The following is a 24,247-nucleotide window of genomic DNA, read 5'->3' as shown; positions in this document are numbered from 1 at the left end:
CAGTGCTCTGCAAAAGGCTGACATAATTGCTCCACACACAGACAAAAGCTGCCCCCAGCCCATTTGCTCCCAGTCAGGTGAGAGCAGACTGTGGCTGTCATCATGGCAGCCATCTGGGCATTTTAGTATGCTACCTCCCTGGTGAAGATGTAGGCTCCATGTCACTTGAGGAGGAACTGTCTACACCTCTGATACAGACATATGCCTGTTCCCTGAAATGCCTCTTCAAGGGCTAAAATACAACCTTGTGTGGACCCACCCATGTCCCTCCTCCAGGGCCTGGTTCTCAGGGAAGCAGTTTATGCCACTACCCTACAGTGCCGGGTCACCACAGGGGGAGGAGTCACTACAACCTTCCCTCCCAGCAGAATGCACCAACTTGAGTGATGTGTCTGTTACCAACACTCTCCAGCTTCCAGGGCTGTTAATCAATCTCAGATCCCCTAAGTCACAGTCAGAGCTTTATCCCTCTGCATCACACAGCCAGGAAGTTCTGTATGCTAGTATATGTTTGATGTGCAGTCTCCAACGAAAAATTCTACCCAGACAGGTCTATTTGGTTTAAGTTACTTAAGCAACAGCTGTGAACTTGGTCAGTAACGGAAATGCAGCCCCTAAAGACTGTGCAGTGCCAATGAATGTGCCCAGACTTTTTGCACCAATTCCACAAGACACAGCAGACAATTTCCTGTGATAAGCAGAAGAGTTAAACGACAAGTCAAGGATCTACAACTACAGACTAAAACCAACAATCTGTTTTTTTGTGGGGATCAAATTCAGTCACTCGTCAGCACCAACAGTGTCACACCCACTCAGAGATGTTAAATTCATAGGAACCCCACCCTAAAAAAAGGAACAAATTTTTACTTCTTATAGTATATTACAGATAGGCTTACCCAGTTGCTTAAGAATGAAACTTGTTTGGTTTCCAAAGAGAACTTCTCCTGTGTGTATTCTTCTTTCACATTTTTTTTGTTTGTATTCCTATTTACTTCATATAGCAACAAAGGTTTATCGAGTATCACAAGCTCAACTAAGTATACAGTAAAGTAGTAGGTATGATGGGACAAACAAATTAAAGTCTCCTCCTACATTAAATATAATAAACCCCCTGGCTCTATTAAAAGCAGAATGATGGGCACATGAGCCAAAGTCAACTATAACGGATGAAGATTACACAGGAACAGGAGATTCTGACTTAATGATCATATTAACAGTCCTGGCACTCAGTATTTGAGACTGCTTATGTAAATGCATCCCTCAACTAAAATTCCTGCAATTGCATTCAATCTATGGTGCTTCAGACTACATTCCCCCCTTTACAGATACAGCCATCCCTCCTCCTCCACTGTCGATCTGGAGTACTCATGCTATGGCCTATCAAGTGTCCCACTACCAGATACACTTGAAACTTCAGGGAAGACTACTACTGGCATCCACACTTTAGTTCAATACTCAAGGGCCCAGAATCCAAAATTCAGTATCTGGAAGCTAATTATAACTACATAAAGTCCACATAAAGTCTTACCACAAAAACACAAAACAATAAAGGGAAGGATGTGAAGAAATCAAATGCCATCATGGAAGCATCGAATGAAGAAATGTATAAAGCAATTAAGACAAGAAGTGTCACTGTCAGAAGCTGCATGTTTTATACCCCTGACATCATGGAAGAGAAGACAGCAACCGACGCAGGACCCAAGACTTTGGAATTCAGGCCGACTGAGGGCAACCTGCCAGCAGATTACCCTAATGTAACGACTGCAACAGTGAAACACGAAGAACATCAGATCAACAAAAATACGTACCAAAGATAGACATGATAAAAGCAACGCATGATATTATAACAGACCAGGAGCTACAATACACTACTGCAAGTAATTATCTAAAGATAACGGCACAGGCAGAAAAACTTAAAAAATAAGCAGATAAATATAAAGAAAAAGTACAAAACAAGCAAATCATTGATGGCCAAGAAAACGTTTTATAGACAACTGTGAAACAAAGCAAAAGGAATAGAAACACCACCAAAAACAGAAGAAATAGACACATTTTGGAGAAATATCTATGAAGACCCTGTGGAACACAACAAAATGCTGAATGGGTAAAAGAAACAGAAGTTCAAATGTACAGGATATAAAATGGCATGAAGTAACAGCCAGAGAAACTGAAACAAAATTAATAAAAGCTCTCAAATGGAAAACGCCAGGCACAGATGCAGTACCTAACTTCTGGCTAAAAGTATTAACATCTTTACACGAAGATTTAGCCCTTAGTAAGAACTACTTATATGCACATCCCAAAAAGACTTCTACCAGGTTAACAGAAAAAACAATACTCCTCCTTAAGAATGAAACTGCAAGCTATCCTAAAAACTATAGACCAATAACTTGCCTTCCAATAATGTATAAACTATATACTGGAACTGATGCAGACGAGTTTACAATCATTCAGAAGACTCAATCATGACAGGAGAACAAAAGGGTAACAAAATAAAGTCATATGAAACTAAGGATTGTTTGTTTTAGGCAAAGTCATAATGGAAAATTGTAAACAGAAGAAGCATTTAAGTATGGCATGGATACATTACACAAAAGCATTTGACAACATCCCACATTCATGGATAAAGGTGTGCTTACGTAAATTTAAGATGCACCCTACAACTCTACAGCTAATCCATGATAAAGGACAAATTATTATCACAGGGATAAAAATTCAGGGTGATTCCGTCACTGCTGTTCTTTTTGCCTTGACTTTACCCCCATTAAGCTGTCTGCTTAACATATTAGGTCATAGTTACAACTGGCTCACAGAAAACAACGAAGTGTAAAGACTTTGCATCTTCTTTTTGTGGATGATTTAAAACTGCAATAGTTCATAAACTGAGGAGCTGAAAGCATAACTACAAGTGGTCAAAACTTCCTCAGTGATATGTCACTTGGTCTTGATAAATCTGCAAAAGCAACATTTTCAGAAGGAAAGCTGCAGCACCAAGAAAATATCAGTCTGGGACAGGAATGTGATAAAAAGGAACTTCAGCAGGAGGGAGTGTATAAATATTTGGGAATTGATGAAAGTTAGTCAATAAAACATGAACAGATGTGAAGAAAACTCAGTAAGGAACATTTGAGAAAACTAAAAATAATAATGAAAACAGCCCTGACACCCAGAAAGACATTCTAAGCTATAGACCAATTTGCTCTTCCTGTTCTAACTTACAGTTTTGGAGTGACTGACTGGCCCCAAAAAGGTACTGAAGCAGCTGGATTGGAAAAAGGAAAGGATTCATGCTTATCAAATGATACATAAAATTCAGTGTACACTAAGATTATATATTACTCATTCTGAAGGAGGTATGAGCCTCTTCAAAATTTATTACATGTATAGATATGCAATCACAGGATTGTATACATATTTGTTGACTTTAAGAGATCTGAACATAGTGAACGTTTAAAACATGAGGAGAAGTACTCTAAGAAGCCTTCTTTGCTTATATTAGCAGAAGCATTTTGGTGTCAAGTAGGAATGGAAACCAAACCAGAAGTATATAAATTTGCCAAAAAAAACAAAGGAAAGAATATGAGTAGTAGGATCAGATGAGAAGGCAAGCAATGTGGAAAAGGCATAAATATAGTTACAAGTACAGAAAACTTTTGGAACAAGCTCATGCTAATCAGGATATGACATAGGAATGGTTAAGGAGAGGTGAATTTAAACCAAAAGATGAAAGGTTAATGGCTGCCAAGGATAATGGACTATGTACACATTGGTTTATAAAGTCCATTGAACATGTGGGAGAAACAGACAAATGCAGGTTCTGTAAAACAGAACTGGAAACAATTGCACGTTCTGTTGCTGGGCGTGATACACTAATGGCAGAAGACCTGTATACCGAAAGGTATTCTAATGTGGCAAGACTGTTGCACTGGGGACTGTGCAAACAGTACAGTACTGAAGTAGCTGATAAGCATTGGAAACATGAGGCACAAATCATTACACAGAATACTGAAGTTTACATCACATGGGTTCACCCATGACTAACAGTTAAAAAAATAGATGTGAGAAAAAGTACAGTTTTGTACCTACCATAAATGTAGATGTTCGAGGATTCCATTGCTGCAGTCCTGACTATTGGGTATAGTCCGCGTCCCAGTCGGCCCGAATACCAGAGTATAAGGCTGACGTCGGTCAGGGCGCATTAGACTGACGTCAGTACATCAGGGTACTAATGCGCATGACCGACGTCATATCCTCAGTCTTTTCTTGCCCCAGATGTCAGAAGACCCAAAAAGACAAGTCCCAAAACAACCTGCACCAAAAACATGTACAATATATATACAACAATATATACAAAAATGTAAGCATGTCAACTCACCTACACAACCACCCCTAAATACAGAGGGGAAGGAGGGAGGGTAAATTGGACTGCAGCAATGGAATCCTCGAACATCTACATTTATGGTAGGTACAAAACTGTACTATGTTCTTCGTCTTCCATTGCTGCAGTCCTGACTATTGGGTAGAATCCCAAAGCAGAGGTAAGGGAGGCTGGCAAATCATAAAGTAGTAGGAGCTGACAACATGCCTTGTAAAACAGCTGTGGCAAAACCAGCCCTAGTCTTAGAGTAGATAGGAAGGTGATAATGCCTAGAGAAAGTATGCACTGAACTCCAAGTAGCTGCTTCCAGAATATCCTTAGTTGCCACCCCCCTTAGAAATGCTGTTGAAGTGGCAGTAGCCCTAGTGGAATGAGGCCTAATCCCAGCTGGAATCTCCTTGCCATGATGGGAATAACAAAATGCAATGCAAAAGCCAATCCACCTAGAAATAGTTTGTTTTGACACAGGCTTGCCCTGTGAACTCAAAGCAAAAGAAACAAGTAACTGCTGAGACTGCCTAAAATTCTTAGTCCTGCTCAGATAATAACGCAATTGCCTGTGTACATCTAAAGTGTGCAAAATCTTTTCCCCTTTATTTTGAGGATCTGCAAAAAACGTAGGCAAATGAATAGTTTGGTTTAAAGCCACACTAGAAACCACCTTAGGCATAAAGGAAGGATTAGTGCGTAATGATACCCTGTCCTTATGGAAAATCAAAAGGGCTCTACTGCCATAAGGGCCTGCAACTCAGACACCCTTCTTGCAGAAGTAATAGCCAACAGAAAAGCAGTCTTCCATGACAAATATTTCAATTCAGCAGTAGCTGCAGGCTCAAAAGGTTGTAGAGTAAGTTTTCCAACACAAAATTGAGATCCCAAGCAGGAGTAGGAGCTCTCGTGGGGTCTTATATTCTTTGCCCCTCTAAGAAACTGCTTGAACAAAGGATGCGAAAACAAAGGTGGGTCACAATCATAGTGAGCTGAAATTGCTGCAGCATGAATCTTTATGGAAGAGAAGGACAAACCTTTGTCCAATAATTCAGTAAGATATTGAAGAGCCACACTCAAATTAGGCTCGGAAATCTCCAAATTCTTTGCTGTACTCCAAAATAAAAATCTCTTCCATTTTTCTGCGTACACTCTCCTAGTACTAGGCCTCCTAGCTTCCATAATCACATTTAAAACTTGTTGAGGAAGTTGAGGCCTGCTGTGTTTCAACACAGAATATGCCAGGCTGTCAGATGAAGAGAGTGAAGCTTGACATTGAGCAGATGACCGTCCTTCTGAGATAACAGATGAGGAATCAGAGGTAAAGGCCATGGAGGCTTCTTTACCAGACTCCGTGAAGTGGGTACCAGTGTTGCCGAGGCCAATCTGGAGCTATCAAAATCATCCTTGGCCTGTCTTGTCTGACCTTTAAAAGTACCTTTGGAAGAAGCGGTAGAGGTGGAAAGGCATACACATGAAGGTTTTCCAACTGAAAGACAGAGCATCCACTTTCCAAGCTGTGTGATGAAACCCCTTTGTGCAATACTTTGGCAGCTGGTGGTTTAGTGGAGAAGCGAACAGATCTATGTCTGGAGTTCCCCATGACACTGTCAATTTCTGAAATACATGAAGATCCAGTTTCCACTCGTGGGGATCCATGATTTGTCTGCTTAACACATCTGCTAAGGAGTTCTGTGCTCCTGGCAGAAACCTTGCCTGAAGAGTTAGTTGCAAGCTTAGCAGTCTCCCATAAAATCATTGCTTGCCTGCATAGAGGATAAGAATGTGTTCCCCTTGCTTGTTGATGTACCACATGACAGTTGTGTTGTCTGTTAGAATCAACACCTGCCCTGGAAGAAGTAACTCCTTGAAAGCCATCAATGCAAACTGGACTGCTAACATCTCCTTCATGTTGATATGTAGATGCTGTAGTCTGGCAGGCCACTTGTCTTGTATCCACTTTCCATTTAGATGAGCTCCCCAAGCAATGTCCGAGGCATCTGTCGTTAGAATCTGACTTGCCTCTGGCGGGTCACAGAGAGTCCCTTGTTTAGGTGACATTCCTGAGCCCACCACAAAAATTCCTTTTGAATGCAAGGTATTATTTGAATGACAGTGTCCAAATCCTGGCAGTGCTGTGTCCATACATTCTTGAGATACCATTGCAGCTTCCTCATATGCAGTTTGGCATTGGGAAGCACCAGAATACAAGATGCCATGAACCCTAATGCTTGAAGGACTGTCCTTGCAGTCAGCACGGACTGATGAGATAGTTGATGGAAGTAAAGTGACAGACTCTTTTGTTTGTCCGGGGTTAAAAAGGCCATCTGGGCTGCTGTATTCAGTCTTACACCCAGAAAGCACATGTCTTGAGAGGGTACTAGACTGGACTTTATTTCGTTCACAGAATACCCTAGGCATCTTAGCACTGCTATAACATATTCCAGATGCTGTAGAAGGTCTTCCTTTTCTTGAGCCAGAATCAGGCAGTCGTCCAAGTAAGGATAGATTTGAATTCCTTGAAGCCTGAAGTAAGCTATCACTGGAGCCAGAACCTTTGTGAATACTCTGGGCGCAGTAGATAAGCCAAAGGGCAATGCAGAGAACTGATAATGAGAATTTCCAGCTCGAAACGCAGATACTTTCTGCAACTTAGCCTTATAGGCACATGAAGGTAAGCTTCCTTGAGATCTAAAGTTACCATCCAGTGATCTTTGCCCAGCAGAGGTAAAAGCTGTTGTAACGTCAACATCTTGAACTTGGGAATGTCCAAAAACGTGTTGAGGAGAGATAAATCCAAAATTGGTCTCCACGTGTTCCCCTTCTTTGGTACAAGGAACAGGCGAGAATAAAATCCTAGGCCCCTTTCTGACACAGGAACTGGCTGAATGGCCCCTATGTGAAGTAACTGTAAAACTTGCTTGTGAGCCTCTTTTCTTTGCAGAGGAGGAACATCTGGCATGCCTTTGAAAGGAGGCATTGTATGGAAATAAAATCTGTAACCGTGGTGAATGATATCCAACACCCATTTGTCTTGAGTAATTAAATCCCAATTTTCTTTGAAAAGAGACAGTCTTCCCCCCAAAGGAGCTGTCAGACGAGAATCTGCTGGCAGCTGAAAAGACAGGTCATTGGGTCTGTTTACGAAAGGACTGACCCCTACCCTCACCAGAAGTCTGAGCAGGTGAACTCCCTGTTCTGGGCCTAAAAGAACTTTGAGCCCTGCCCCTACCACGTCTAGACCTACCCCTAGACTGAGAATCATAAGTAGGGTATGTCCACCCCTTAGCAGGCCAATTTCTACTAAACTTCGGTGGCTGCACCTGCAAAAAATCTTTAACAGTTTGCATAGACTTAGCTTTGTCCTCCATTTTCTTTAAAACAGCTTCCACAGGCGAACCAAACAACACATCAGACTGTAAAGGAGCATCCAAAATCCTTGTCTTAACATGCTCAGCTAAATTCTGATCCTTCAACCAGGCATGCCTGCGAAGAACAGAGCTGGTAGCAGCCACCCTCGAGGAGGCCTGTACAGCATCAAAACCACATTGCAAAGAATGCTTACCCACTTGTTCGGACACATGAACCAAATCCAGCAACTCTTTACACTCAATACCTTCCGCCAAAGCATCCACCTTAGATTTCAATTGTGAAAGAAGGTAATTCTGATATTTTAACATGTGAAACTGACAATTCAAAGCTCTCATGGCTAGAGTGGAAGAAGTATACACTTTCTTTCCCCACCTATCCAAAGCCCTTGCCTCTTTATCAGTGGGGACAGGATTTTTAACCACAGAAGCTTTTACACCCTTAGGCCCCTGGGAAATAGTTTCTGGGTCCGCCCTAGGACTCTTAAACAAATATTTATGAGCTTCGGGCACCCTATAATACCTATCAGGCTTAACAGGAGCAGGAGGCAAAGAGTCAGGGTTCAGGGAAGCCTCTGCAAAAACATCTTCCACCACATTCAAAACAGGAGGAATAGCTAAAGGCCTATGCTGGGGTAAAAACAAGAACTCCCTAAGCCTTTTCCTGGAGTCAGAGTAATCCTGGCCTTCCCATTTAAAGTGCTCCCTCATGGAATGCAAGGTCTCTGAAAATGAAAAATCCTCAGGCGGAGAAGCTGTAGGAGTGGAGTCATCCACATCAGAATCAGAATAGGTAGGATACTCCTGCAAATCTTCCACAGAAGATTCTGAAGCCTCAGAACACTGTTCAAAACTCTCAAACTCAGGTTCCACCCTAGGCCTCTTATCAGGCGGGGGCATAGAACCCCTAATCATAGTAATCAAATCTTCTGCCATCTTAAGCATATGTTTCTTAGGCACAGAACCTGAAATGGTAGGAGAAGCTCCCACTGAAGCTGAAGGAGGCCTACCCCTCATAGAAGTTTTGGCAACAGAAGGAGAGGCCCTAACTACCTTGGGAAGAGAGGGAAGAACAGTCACTTGAGAAGCCCCCTCAGCCTGGCCTACCTCCTGAGAAGGCACATCCTGTAAGAGTATAGTTTCTGCCTGCGACTCCATGGAAACTCCTGGCAAAACCTCCGGCTCCACTGAGCCTTCCAAGGAACCGACGTCCGGGACTGTCGGTTCCTCAACCTAGACTTCACTGTTTTATCCTTGCGCTTCTTGGAGGCGGGCGGAGCATCCGGCGGCATGTTATAATTGCAACGCTTCCCAAACACTAACCTGGCACAGTCTAACCTCCTCTTAATAGTGCGTTTGTTAAACCTAGCACAAGGCGGCAACCAACAACGTCGTGCTCAGGCCTAAACAAGGTATACACAAGGTATGATAATCCCTATGAGGTATCTGTTTCCCACAAGAAATACAGTTATTCACTTTTCTGACATCCGGTAAAATACTGAGGCAAGAAAAACCAAAATGTTCCCCAGCGAGTACTTAGCCAACTCTGTTTCGGTCTGAAACTCCGGTTTCGGAAATATTTCAGTACGCCAACCTGCACTCGCAAAACTGCTTCTGCATCGGACCATGCGGCAAAAAAGACTGAGGATATGACGTCGGTCATGCGCATTAGTACCCTGACGTACTGACGTCAGTCTAATGCGCCCTGACCGACGTCAGCCTTATACTCTGGTATTCGGGCCGACTGGGACGCGGACTATACCCAATAGTCAGGACTGCAGCAATGGAAGACGAAGAACATCCAGACACAGTAGTGCATGAAAAGCAAAAAGTAGCATTAACACTGAAATTGTTATACCCAGTGATTACAGTGTTTATATACAGAGACAGAGAGTCATAAAATAGCAGGATTTGCAGGCAGAAATGAGGGCAATGTGGAATTAGGATACCCAGACAGTTCCAACAGTAGTAGCCACTTCAGCAGCTTTTCTCAGAGGAGTTCCTACCAAGGACATTTTGGAAGCTGCCACTTGGAGTTCAGTGCATACTTTTTCTAAGCACTATAATCTCCCTTTGTATTCTAAGTCTAGGGCAGGCTTTGCCTCTGCTGTTTTGCAGGGCCTTCCAGCTGACCCTTCTTCTGCATAACCTCCTCCCTCATTCACAGCTTTGGGATTCTACCCTACAGTTATGACTGCAACAGTGAAACACGAAGAACATAGTACAGTTGTGTACAACTACCATAAATGTAGATGTTCGAGTGTCTTCACTGTTGCAGTCGGTGTTTCCCTCCCACCAATCCCCTCTATTTTTCACTTGGTCTCTCTTCCTTTCCCTTTGTGGTGTATTTGTGTTTCTATTTGGACACCTTTTGGTTTCTTTGTTGGGGGTTTCTGACATCTGGGGCAAGAAAGGCTGGAGAAGATGGCGTCGGCTGTCAGCTTTATACCTCTACGTTCTGACGTCAGGGTACTTGCTGGTACAGCCGACGCCGGACCCAGACTTTGGAATTCTGGCCGACCTCGGGCTGCCTGCCGGCAGGAATACCCTACAGTTATGACTGCAACAGTGAAACACGAAGAACATCACTAATTTCACAAACTGTAATCATATCTTCACTTAGAAATAGGGCCCAATCCCATAATGGTATTAGAAACCCCAAATATTTTCAGAAATTAAACCCAAGCTTAATGGTGCAGCACAAATGCTAACCCAACTTAAGGCATCCTCTTGTACAAACCCTCTGTGCACTGTAGTTCAAGGTCATATAGTAGCCCTTTCAACCCTCACACTCCAACAAGAGTAGTAAGTGTAAAAAAAATAAATAAAAAAATAAAAAACTTTTCAGCATGCACTAACTTGGCTAGACCACTTCAACTCCTTGCAGCATTCCTTGTATCCAATCAACAATGTCATAAGCAGTTATTTGACGTCTGTATCAGATGGCCATCTGCAACTATGAATACCTGGTTAATGGTACTGCCTTTCTACATTACCACAAAGGACTGTCACTGCCTGCAGCAACTTCTAAGGTTCACCTGTGACTGTATATCCACTTCTACTTCATTTACTGTCACCTCAACTATCACCTTGCTCTCTTCTCCATTTTATCATCACCACAGTGCTGCCCTCAACACTTAAATGCCACCTGGAATCTACCCATAATAGCATTCTCATCATCCAATATTCTGCATCCCTACATTTAAGGGATTAGATATGTTTTCTATTATTCAATAACATTATTCAGTCAGAAAGTCTGTCTGCTTTCAGTTTACCTTAACCTAACTGTGCCACCTATTTTATATCAGCTACTCCTCCACCACATACTGAATGACACTAAATTCCTGAACAGACGTCTTACAGCACATACTTACCAATACAGTTATTCCAACCCTGCACTTGCAACCAGTTTGTTCCACTTCATCAGAACATTCAGTTGACTCCTTTCAATGTTGCATCTTAAAACTACATTACTGCACCATTTCAAACTTAATCTGAGCACACCAATTTACATGGATGATCCTTACTTTATCTGATCTACAGCCAAGTTATGTGGTCTTTGCATTAATAAAGTGCATTCAAAACAGATGATCACTGTAGCCATATTGCCAATCCACCTACATTTTCATTATCATTGTGTTTCACCACATTACCTGCACAACTCCTAGGAATAATGATTACAGCGCACTGTGCCTCTCCACGTAACCAGTGCTTAAAAATACAATGTGTTTCTGGGTACAGACTTGTCTCACCACTTTCACTCACTTCCAGGATCTTACTCAAAACTGCTGCAAAAGAATAGCCTCCTAAGCAAATTGCTCATACTCTTTTCTAAACAGGAGCATACTTGCCAATCTCCAAATATCAGGACTGTTTAATATTAACCCGATCAAAATTTCAAGGTACTTACCTCGAGATCTGATGTCCGGCATACAGCAGTAACGCTGTAAGAAAGTAAAGGTACAACTGGACCAAATGTTGCCGTGGTAGTGTGAGCAGAACAACACTCAGTATGTAACCTGGAAAAAAAAAAAACACAATTTTCTTCTCCAAGTAAAACAGGAATTACTAACAGTCTGGAAGCAGTCTGCAATGCATAAAACAATCACTATTTCAAGAAAATCATCCAAAAACTTAATGCACCCAAGGGAAGAATGCTCATTCTGCTGCACTGCCTAATTTTCAAGGCTACCCACGGTCTACGACGAGATCAGACACTTGTACAGCACAACTCTGAATTACAATAAATAAACTAAAACCTTGGAGAATCAAATTAAGACCACTATTCCAGTGAGACAAGCAGAAACAAAAAATGTGGGCACTTAGTAGCTCATTAGCTTCCACAGCTTCTGAAAACAATCGAGGCATCAGCAGACACAGATATTCACAAAACTATGGAAATAAACTAACTGTGCTGAAGAATGCAAAAGGGAACCCTGAACAAGAACAGAAAGTTAAGAACTGCTGCAAATCATCTGCAGTCTGTAGCACAAGCCCTAGGCAGAAGAGGCACAGCAAACAAGAGAGGTATTTTATTTCATACTTACTGAAAATATTCTTAGTGCCTTGTGTAATCAATCTGAATAGCATTAGGGAAAAAAATACTGACAGCCTTTTAGCAGACTGGTTGGATTTCTACCTGAGACTCTATTACCTTTCATGTGATAATGGATGCAAATATGTTAAGTTCAGACAAAGAGTGAAGTACGCAAAAAAAAAATAATGCCAAACGGTGAGTTTTATTGAGAAAATAAAGCATGTCCAGGGGTGTTGTGGAAGGGTTTCATCTCCTCAATAACACATACACTGCAGGACATTATTGGGTTAGAGAATGGACTACATGTTTATTTGTTTTGAATTTTTTTTTTTTTGTTTGTTTTGTTTTTAGGATATATATTTTTGATGTAAAATAGTTCTTCACTTTATGTTTCACACTTGCTGTAGCATATGTAGTTTGTAGTTGGAGAAAGTATGTTTGTTTTTGATGTACACACACCCACACACACACACACACACACACGCACAAGCTGCAGCCACTTTAAGTGACTACACCTGTGACATCAAAGGCATACAAAGTGTGCCAACTCTCCCCTCCTCCCAGACATGCCTCTTTGCTATCACTGATTTTGCTGTAAAGTGCTGCAATGTCACTAAGGTGATGACCACTAATAATTCAGTTTTCCAGGATAAAAATTTAATCTCTGCAAGGGCTGTGGAATTAAAGGGTGACAGTGTGCTTCTCCTGTACAAAAGTGAAATCTCAGGAAGTAGCTGAAGCTCTCCATGGTGGCCTTAGGTTGATGATGCCTTTAAGGAACTGTTTCATCATAGGCAGGGGAAAGACAGGGGATTTGCACGGGCAGACAGGCAGAGACATGAACTTTAACTGGGAAATAAGAGAGCACTTTAGTAACATAGCATACAAATAGTCTACAGATACATATGTGTAAACACACACACACACACACATATATATATATATATATATATATATATGGATCATAGGAAGTTACTAGGTTATTGACCCTGAGGCCCTTATAAGCTTAGCCAAGAGTTTAGCCCATGTTTAGACAAGTCAGCATCCAAAGCCTCTGTCTAGTAGTGACATGGGTGGAATCCCAGGGGTGTATTTTGTATTTTCTGGTTCCCATCCAGTTATCCAGGTTGCATTTGAAAAGGGATAATGAGGTACTCTGCTTGACATGGAGATGGAGTCTATTCCACAGATGGGGGAGCCTCTGGGACACAAATCTGGCCCGCCAACAAGTCCTATTGATGTCACAGACCAGGCTGAGGTTGCGAGTGCGGGTTACTCAAGTGGAGCTAGACTTGTGGATATGCAGCAGTCCCATCAAGGCGGGGTCTGAGATTGCTTTGTATGCCAGACAGAGGTCACCTCTGAGGAGTCTTATGAAACTGAGTAGAGGCACGGGTCTTTTAGCCTGTGTAGGGTAGATGCTTGAGGCCCTGGATTCTTCTGGTGCGGAAACTCTGTGGTCTCTCCAGCTGCTACATGTGCTTTGCAAGGTACATGCCGAAGGAGGCGTTGTACTCAATAATTGGCCTTATAAGGGAAGAATGCAGGGATGTTATGACCACCTTGTCCCTGGATGAGATACCCTTATTTATGGGGTGGGCTATGTAGAGAGCTTTCTGTACAACGGAAGCAACATGGTGGTCAAAAATCAGGTTGCTATCAACCTGGGTGCCCAAATTCCTCACGACTGATTGCGTACTTAGGACATTGTTATTAATGTGATAATATGTGGGGATGTCGCTCTACCCAAAGGGGATGATGATGCATTTTTTTGGCATTCAGTTTGAGGCCATGTTTCTGGCACCAGTCATTTGTATGGGTGAGACCCTCTTACAGGATGCCCACATCACTTGGGGACTTGATGGCCACACCCAGCATGCAGTCATCTGCAAACTTGGTTAGCCATAGCCCACTGGTTTTAGCCTGCACCTCAGAGAAAGTACAGCTGTGTACACTTACCATAAATGTTGATGTTTGAGTGTATTCACTGTTGCAGTCATCACTTTTGGGTTATCTGCTTGCAATAGCCCTCAGTGGGCCTAATTAGCAAAGTCTTGGGTCCTGCGTCGGTTGCTGTCCCTCCTTCAATGACATCAGGTCGTCAGGGGTATAAAACATGCAGCTGACGCCATTACATCAGTTTTTCTTGCCCCAGATGTCAGATGCCCCCCTAATGGGAAGCAATTAAATCTATAAATATACAAGGTTATATCTCCAACAAAAAAAACAAATACACCAAAAAGCTTTTGAAGATGGTAAAGGAAAGTAGAGGTATATCCAAAAAAGAAGGTGGCTGGAGGGAGGGTAACCAGGACTGCAACAGTGAATACACTCAAACATCTACAATTATGGTAAGTGTACACAACTGTACTATGTTCTTCGTGTTTCACTGTTGCAGTCATCACTTTTGGGAAGATTCCCAAAGCTAGGGATGGGAAGAGGAATTTAAATAGAATTAGGACCAGCTAAAAGGCCCTGCAAGACTGCAGTAGCAAAGTCAGCTCTGGATTTAGAGAAAATTGGCAGATAGTAATGCTTGGTGAAAGTATGTACAGAACTCCAAGTAGCAGCTTCGAGGATGTCCCTGATAGGGGCGCCTCTGAGAAAGGCTGTAGAGGTAAGAAGAAGCCCTGGTAGAGAGGGGTCTGATCCCCTGTGGGATAAGTTTTCCATGGTGTTTGTAGCAAAAAAGAATGCAATGGCCTATCCATTTAGAAATGGCTTGCTTTGAAAGAGACTTCCCCTCTGCCCTTGCAGCAAATGCCACCAGCAGTTGATCAGATTTCCTTTCATGTTTAGTTCTGTCCAAGTAGAACTTAAGTTGTCTGTGCAAGTCTAAGGAGTGCAGAATCCATTCCCCTTTGTTCTGTGGATTAGGAAAGAAGGTTGGCAAATGTATGGGCTGATTAAGGGCCACACTGGATACCACCTTGGGCATGAAGGAGGGATTGGTCCTGAGGGACACCCTGTCCACCTGAAAGATGATGAAAGGCTCCACTGCCATGAGGGCCTGTAATTCAGATACCCTTCTTGCTGAAGTGATTGCTAAAAGGAAAGCTGCTTTCCAAGAAAGAAATTTTAAGTTTGTAGTGGCAGCTGGCTCGAAAGGAGGAAGGGTGAGCTTTTCCAATACAAAGTTGAGGCCCCAGGCTGGAGTTGGAGCTCTCATGGGTGGTCGTAGATTTTAGGCCTCTCTGAGGAACTGCTTAAGCAGTGGATGAGTTCTGTGTTATAATAAGCTGAGATGGCTGAGGCGTGAATTTTGATGCAGGAGAAAGACAGGCCCTTATGAAGCATCTCAGTTAAGTATTGTACGATCTGAGGTAAATTGGGCACTGTTGTGCTCATCCCTTGAGACTGGTTCTAGGCACACAATCTTTTCCATTTTTCAGCTTAAGACTTTCTGGTACTAAGCCTCCTTGCCACTAAAATGATATCCATCACTGGTTTACTGAGGGATGGTAAAGGAGAAATTATGTAATTAGCCAGGCTGCTAGATACAGTGTTTGAAGTTGAGGATGCAGAATTTGGTTCTCCTGCTGAGACAATAGTGTAGGAGTCTAAGGCATGTGCCATGGGGCCCACAGTGACACATTGCGCAAGAGGGGGTACCAGTGTTGGGGTGGCCTGTCTGGTGCAATCAAAATAGTCCTTGGTTTGCCTTGTTTGATCTTTAGCAGTACTTTGGAGAGCAGAGGGGGAAATGCATAAACTGATAGGTTTTTCCAGCTGAAGGACAGAGCATCCACTTTCCAAGCTTGTTTGTGGGGAGTCCTTGTGCAGAATTTGTCCAACTGATAGTTTTGGGGGGAGGCAAACAGGTCTATATCTGGGCTCCCCCATTTGCTTGTTAACATGTTAAAAATACTTAGTTCCAGTTTCCACTTGCATGGGTCCATGAGGTTTCTGCTTAGTTCATCTGCCAGTGTATTTAGTTTTCCTGGCAGGAACTGAGCTTGCAAATCTACCTGACAACTCAGGGCTGTGTTCCACAATGCCAGCTAGTCTGCAGAGGGGGTAAGAATGTGTACCCCCCCCTGCTTGTTTATGTACCACATAACAGAGGTGTTGTCTGTCTTTATCATTAATTGTCCTGGAAGAATGTGGTCCTTGAAGGCTGTCAGAGCATTCTGTACAACTAACATTTCTTTTTGATTGATATGCAAGTGCATTTGACTTGGGTTCCATTTGCTCTGAATGCACTTCCTGCCAGGTGGGCCCCCCATGCATAGTCTGTTGTTAAGGTTTGGGGAGCAGGGAATAGTGTGAATGACAGTCTCCTGTTTTGGTGGCAGGCCTCTGCCCACCAAAGGAACTCTAGGCGTAGGCAAGGTATGATAGGAATCATTGCCTCTAGATCCTGTGAATGTTGACACCATAGGCTTTTGAGATACCATTGCAGTTTCCTCATATGCAGCCTTGCATATGGAATTGGAAGAATGTAGGAGGCCATGAACCCCAAGGCTTGCAGTATTTGCGCCTTGCAGATAAAGTACAGTTTTGTACCTACCATAAATGTAGATGTTCGAGTGTTCACACTGCTGCAGTCATCACATTTGGGTTATCCTGCCGTCAGGCGGTCCCCGCAGTCGGCCCGAATTCCAAAGTCTTGGTCCGGCGTCGGTTGCTGTCGCTTCTTCCCTGACGTCAGTGCGCCAGGGGTATATAAGATGCATCCGACACCATTTTCTTCAGTTTTTCTTGCCCCAGATGTCAGGTGCCCCCAAATAGCTAGGCAATACATATTGTTAATAACAGGTATACATAAAAAATATCAACAATACCTTCAGTTACAAGCAAATACACCACAAAGGTTGTATAGGATAGAGAGGCATAAATAAGGCCAGTCAGTTCAGAGGGGATGGAGGGAGGGTAACCAGGACTGCAGCAGTGTGAACACTCGAACATCTACATTTATGGTAGGTACAAAACTGTACTATGTTCATCGTGTTACACTGCTGCAGTCATCACACTTGGGTAGAATCCCAAAGCTAAGGTTGGGTGGCTGGTCTATAAGGAGTTAGGATTGGCTATGAGGCCCTGCAGAACTGCAGTGGCAAATCCTGCTCTGGATTTAGAGTAAAGAGGCAGGTGGTAATGTTTGGTAAAGGTGTGCACTGAACTCCAAGTCGCAGCCTCCAAAATTTCCTTGGTAGGTACTCCTCTGAAAAAGGCGGATGAAGTGGCTGTAGCCCTGGTGGAATGTGGCCTAATGTGTTTTGGGACTGATTTTCCATGCTGTGTGTAGCAGTAACGAATACAGTGCCCTATCCATTTGGATATAGTCTGCTTTGAGATAGCCTTGCCCTGTGATCCTGCAGCATTTGCTACAAACAGTTGCTCAGTTTGCCTGATAGCTTTTGTTTTGTCCAAGTAGAAGCGTAGCTGCCTGTGTATGTCCAAAGAATGCAGAAATTTCTCCCCTTTATCTGGGGGTTTGGACAAAAAGTTGGCAAATGAATGGTTTGGTTAAGAGCCACACTAGATACCACCTTGGGCATAAAGGTGGGGTTTGTCCTTAGGGAAACCCTATCCTGATGAAAAATTATAAAAGGTTCCACTGCCATTAATGCCTGTAGCTCTGAGACTCTTCATACTGAAGTTACTGCTAGGAGCAGAGCTGTTTTCCATGATAAAAATTTTAGATCGGCTGTATTTGCTGGCTCAAAAGGTGGCAGGGTTAGTTTTTCCAAAATGAAATTGAGGTCCCAAGTTGGTGTTGGTGCTCTCTGGGGCAGTCTTATGTTTTTAGCCCCTCTGAGGTATTGCTTTATCAAGGGATGAGAGAATAAAGGAAGATCCGTGTTGTAATGTGCTGAAACTTTGCAGAGGCGTGCATCTTAATTGATGAGAAGGATAGGCCTCTGTCCAGCATCTCAGTTAAGTATTGTAAAATCTGAGGAATGTTTGGCACAAGAGGGTCAATGCTTTGAACCTGGTTCCAGGTGCAGAATCTCTTCCATTTTTCTGAGTAAGCTTTCCTTGTGCTAGGCCTCCTGGCCTCCAAAATGACATCCATAACCGCTTTAGAGAGAGGTGTTGCCTGTTTGACTAATGAATCTGCCATGCTGCCAGGTTCAGGGTTTTGAGCTGCTCATGCAGGATCTGATTGTTTTGCTGAGTCAGGTGTGGAATTTGAGGCAAAATCCATGGTGGCCCTTGAGCAAGGTTCCTTAAGATAGGGTACCAGTGCTGGCGTGGCCAGTCTGGAGCAATCAGGATCATTCGTGGTTTCTCTTGTCTGGCTTTTAGGAGTACCTTTGAAAGGAGAGGCAAAGGTGGGAATGCATAAACTTTTAGGTTTTTCCAGCTGAACAAAAGAGCATCCACTTTCCATGCTTGCTTGTGATACGTCCTTGTGCAGAATTTTTGTAGTTGGCAATTCAGTGGGGAGGCAAAAAGATCTATGTCTGGGCATCCCCATTTTTGAGTTACCATGCTGAATATTTGCAGATTCAATTTCCATTCGTGAGGGTCCATAATATTTCTGCTTAGATCGTCTGCCAGAGTATTTCTCCTTCCTGGCAGGAATTGTTCTTGCAGGTGGACTTGGTACGTTAGAGCTGTGTCCCACAAGGTCATGGCTTGCCTGCATAGAGGGTAAGAATGAGTGCCTCCTTGCTTGTTTATGTACCACATTACAGTGGTGTTGTCTGTCTTTAGTAATAATTGCCCTGGATGCAGAAGGTCCTTGAAAGCTGTTATGGCATTTTGAACAGCCAACATCTCTTTTTGATTGATGTATAGATGCATCTGATTTGTGGTCCACTTGCCCTGAATGCATTTTCCTGCCATGTGTGCTCCCCAGGCGTAATGTTAGTGTCTGCCTGGCTGTGGGTAGGGTGAAAGGCTGACCCTTGTTTAGGTGACATGCCTGTGCCCACCATCGAAACTCCTGTTGCAGGCAGGAAATCATTGGTATTACTGCTTCTGGACTGTGTGAGTGTGGAGTCCAAACACTTTTTAGGTACCATTGTATTTTCCCCATATGCAGTCTGGCATATGGAATTAGTAGTATGCAGGATGCCATGAATCCCAGGGCCTGCAGAATTTTTCTTGCAGGGAGATGGGACTTTTTTGCCAGTAATTGAAAATATTGAATTAATTGAACTTGTTTGTCTGGCATGAGGTAAGCCATCTGGGCCGTTGTATTTAAGCTGGCACCCAGGAATGCAATCTGTTGTGAGGGCACTAGTTTTGACTTCTTTTTGTTTACTGTGTACCCTAGAGAAGTTAACAACCTCTTTACAAATGCTAGATGCTGTAGAAGGATGTCCTTTGTCTCTGCTTGAATGAGGCAGTTGTCCAGGTATGGATATATTTGAATTCCTTTTTGTCTGCAAAAAGCAACTACTGGTGCCAGGCACTTTGTGAAGACCCTGGGCGCAGTAGATAAGCCAAAGGGCAGTGCAGAGAATTGGTAGTGCAATGAACCAGCTTTGAATCTGAGGTATCTTCTACAATTTTGTCTGATAGGGACATGCAGGTATGCCTCTTTGAGGTCCAGAGTAACAAGCCAAGCATTCTTGCCCAGCATGTGTAGAAGCTGCTGTAAAGTCAACATTTTGAATTTCGGAATATCCAGGTAAGTATTTAGAATTGATAGGTCTAGTATGGGCCTCCAGGCCTTGTCTTTTCTGGGGACCAGGAACAGTCTTGAGTAAAATCCTTGTCCTTGTTCTTGCTGTGGTACTTTTTGAATAGCTCTCATGTCCATGAGGGCTGAAATCTGTCTTTGTGTCTCTGCCCATTGGTTTTGTGACAGGTCTGGCATTCCTTTTAGCCTTGGTAAAGTATGAAAGTGGAACCTGTAACCTTGAGACACTACATTCAGAACCCATTTGTCTTGGGTTATTGTTTGCCAGTTTTGAGAAAAAAGTGCTAGTTTTCCCCTCAAGGGGGCTTCCAAAAGGGAAGTGCTTGGCGTACGGAGGGGAAAGTCATTGAGACTGTTTCCTGTAAGGTTGAGACTTGTCCTCACCTCCTTTTGGGGTTGAGTTGCTCCACTGTCTGTCTGTTTGAGCCTTGGGGTTGAGATATGCCTCTTGGGCGTCTGTATCTGCCTCTCTGTGGCTCGTCTGACACTGGAAAGGACCAATTTTTTGTAGGCCAATTCCTGCTAAATCGAGGTGGCTGTACCTGTAAGAAATCCCTGACTGTTTGCATAGATTTAGCTTTATCCTCCATTTTCTTTAACACCTCATCTGCCTTAACACCAAACACAAGGTATCATGCTGTAAAGGAGCATCCAATAATTTTGCCTTAACATGATCAGGTAAACTGTTCTTTTAACCAAGCATGCCTTCGAATCACTGAACCTGTAACTGCGGCCCTACAAGAGGCCTCTAGAGAATCAAAACCACATTGCAGAGTATGTTTTCCCACCTATTCAACTGCATGCAACAAATCCTGCATTTCTTTACAATCAGGAGCTTTTGAGCTTGCAAGCATTTTCTGTTTTAACAGAGCCATTAAATATTGTTGGTACTTAAGCATGTGAAACTGGCAATTTAAAGCTCTTACGCTACAGTTGCAGAAGTGTATACTTTCTTACCCCATCTATCCAGAGCTCTGGAATCTCTGTCAGAGGGTACTGGATTTTTTGCAATGGAAGCCTTAACCCCTTTTGGACCCTGGGAAATAACTTCTGGATCTGTAGAATGGTTTTTATAAAGAAACTTGTGAGAGTCAGGGACTCTGTAGTACCTATCTGGCTTGGCTGGTGCAGGGGGTAAAGAATCAGGAGATAAGCTGGATTCAGAGAACACATCGTCCACAATATCAAGCACAGGTAGAATAGCCAGAGGCCTGTGCTGAGGCAGTAAAAGGAAATCTCTGAGCCTTTTCTTAGATTCTGAGTATTCCTGACTTTCCCAATGGAAATGCTCCCTCATGGTATGTAAAGTTTCCCCAAAATAATAATCCTCAGGAGGGGAGGCTGAAGGGTTTAGATTCTTCATCATCAGAGTCCTCTCATATGGAGGTATACAGTATCCCAGATCAGAAGAGAAATCAGAGGAAATGGAAACCTGATCTGAGGAATCATAGTCTGTATCCTGCCTAGGCCTTTTCTCAGGAGAGGGATGGGAACCCCTGATTAGAGTAATGAGGTCTTCGGCCATTTTAAGCATCTGTTTCTTAGGCATGGTGGTTTGTCCAGGAGAATGCTGTACTTGTTTCTTTGTCTTTAGTGGTACTTTTGTCTTGGCTGTTGATTTAATGGTAAGTTGTGAAGGTCTGAAAACACCCTCAGAAGCAGATGCCTGCTCAGCGGCTCCAGACCCATCTGAGGGGTTAGTTTCCGAAGGCCCAATACCTTGAGTTTCCAGAGGCCTAGTTGTCTCCACGTGGGAGTCGGAGGCGGCCTGTGGCTCTGAGGTAGTGGGTGTCAGGGGCTGAGAAAGCGCCTCACTGAGAACCGGCGACTGGCCTAGAAGAGGTTTCTTCGTCGGTTTTGGACCTCGGATGTCTGTCTTTATCCTTGTCCTTGCGTTTCTTCAGTAATGCGGTCGTCAGTTGATCCGACGGCATGGTATAATTGAACCTTCAGCCAAAGTAGTGCAAAGCAAAATCAAAACGCCTCTTTATAGTACGTTTGTTAAATCTAGCACAAAACCGACAACTAGTGACGTCGTGATCAGGGCCAAGGCATGGAATACAGTAAGAGTGGAAGTCCTTATGAGGTATTTGCTTTCCACAAGAAATACAATTATTAACTTTTTCTGACATCGGTCTAAGGCAAGAAAAAAGTTTCCCCAACGGGGTACATAGTTTTATTGAAGACTTCGGATCTGAAATTCGACTTCGAAAATCTCAGGAGTCGGCCGACCGGCACTTGTGAACTGCTTCTGCTTCGGGCACCGAGCGGCAAGAAAGACTGAAGAAAATTGAGTCGGATGCATCTTATATACCCCTGGCGCACTGACGTCAGAGAAGAAGCAACAGCAACAGACGCCGGACCAAGACTTTGGAATTCGGGCCGACTGTGGGACCGCCTTACTGCAGGATAACCCAAGTGTGATGACTGCAGCAGTGTAACACGATGAACATCTGGGTTTTTGTGGCCACTTGTTTGAAGTAGGTTGTCAAATTAATCTGTTTCTCTGGCATGAAAAAAGCCATCTGGGAAATTGTTTTCAAGCTTGCTCCCAGGAATATAATTTGTTGACAGGGCACCAGTTGTGATTTATTTGTGTTAATGGTGTACTCCAGACAGGTCAGTACCCTTTGAACAAATGCCAGATGATTCAAAAGTATGTCCAGGCTTTCTGCCTGAATTAGACAATTGTCCAGATATGGGTATATTTGAATATTTTTTTGCCTGCAGAATGCAATGACTGGAGCTAGGCACTTTGTGAATACCCTGGGCGCAGTAGATAAGCCAAAGGGCAGTGCAGAGAACTGACAGTGCATGCAGCCTGCTTTGAAGCATAGGTATTTTCTGCAAGACTCCCTGATAGGATGTGCAGGTATGCTTCTTTTAAGTCTAGTGTTGCCAACCATGCATTTTTGCCTAGCATAGGAAGCAGCTGGTGAAGAGTCAGCATCTTGAATTTTGGAAACACCAGAAAGGTACTTAGAGTAGAAAGGTCCAGGATAGGACGCCATGTATTGCCTTTTCTGGGTACCAGGAAAAGTCTTGAATAGAACCCTTGTCCCTTTTCCTCTTCTGGTACCAACTGAATAGCCCCATGCTTAAGAGAGAGTACTTGATTTTGGGCTTCTGCCCACTGATTTGGGGGTAGATCTGGCCACCCGCTTGGTGTTGGTAAGGTGTGGAAGTGAAATCTGTACCCTTTGGACCCATTTGTCCTGGGTAATGAGTTCCCAGTTTTTGGCCTGCAGACCAATCTTTCCAGGTAAAGGAGCATTCAGATGGGAAGTGCTTGGAAGTTTTAGAAGCAAGTCATTGAGACTATTTTCCATAGGGGGGGTCTTACTACTCCCTGATTTGGGTGCGGAAACACCCCACTGCTTAGTCTTGTGTGTCCCCTGGGACTGAAACCTGGGGTTTCTGCTATGTCTGGGTTTAGCTTGAGAAGACCTTGAAGAGGCTGGAAAGGTTCAGTTCTTAGAGGGCTAGTGCCTACTAAATCTAGGAGGCTGAACTTGCAAACAATCTTTAACAGTTTGCATAGATTTAGCTTTATCTTCCATCTTTTTAAGAACTTCCTCAGCCTTGTTGCCAAACAGGTGGTCCTGATTTAAGGGAGCATCCAACAATTTAGCTTTAACATAATCAGGTAAACATTGCTCCTTAAGCCAAGCATGCCTTCCGAGCACAGAATCAGTAACAGCAGCCCTGCAAGAGGCCTCTAAAGAATCAAATCCACATTTCAATGTACGTTTTCCAACCTGTTCAGCAGAATGCATTAAATCCTGTAATTCTTTATTTTACGCACAGTCAGGAATCAACATCATTTTCTGTTTAAGCAATCCAATAACATGTTGTTGATACTTTAACATATGAAACTGGCAATTTAAAGCCCTAATGGCCAAGGTTGCAGAAGTGTAAACCTTCTTTACCCCATCTATCCAGAGCCCTGGAGTCTCTATCAGAAGCGGTAAGACTTTTAGCAGTAGAAGCCTTAATGCCCTTGGGTCCCTGTGAAATAGTCTCTGGATCCGCAACAGGATTTTTAAAAAGGAACTTGTGTGAATCAGGAACCCTGTAATATCTGTCAGGTTTTCTGGGAGCAGGAGGCAAGGAATCACGGGCCAAACTAGATTCCGAAAAAGCAACATCAACAATGTCTAGTACTGGAGGAATAGCTGAAGGCCTATGCTGAGGCAGGAGTAAGAAATCCCTAAGCCTCTTTTTTGAATCAGAAAAATCCTGGCTTTCCCAATGAAAATGCTCCCTTAGAGTATGTAAGGTTTCACCAAAAGAAAAATCCTCTGGAATGGAAGCAGAGGGAATAGAGTCCTCTGCATCAGAATCCTCATAAGTAGATAAGGGCAAATCCGGATCATCAG

The 24,247-nt window shown here is 43.3% G+C and overlaps 1 protein-coding gene across 1 annotated transcript in view; it reads right to left on the bottom strand.

The window, feature by feature from the left end:
* RNF145 (ring finger protein 145) overlaps positions 1 to 24,247 on the bottom strand; it is a 1,685,498-nt gene that overhangs the window by 1,064,210 nt on the left and 597,041 nt on the right. Inside the window, exon 3 of the mRNA XM_044069355.1 lies at positions 11,645 to 11,753. Within this exon, the coding sequence (XP_043925290.1) occupies positions 11,645 to 11,753 (109 nt within the window). The remainder of the gene's footprint in view (positions 1 to 11,644; positions 11,754 to 24,247) is intronic.

This window comes from Protopterus annectens, chromosome 4.part0 (assembly GCF_019279795.1).
Source record: "Protopterus annectens isolate FY-2018-M chromosome 4.part0, PAN1.0, whole genome shotgun sequence".
Taxonomy (NCBI): Eukaryota; Metazoa; Chordata; order Ceratodontiformes; family Protopteridae; genus Protopterus; species Protopterus annectens.
Note: the sequence above shows the minus strand (reverse complement) of the source record. Positions and strands in the feature narration are given on the sequence as shown.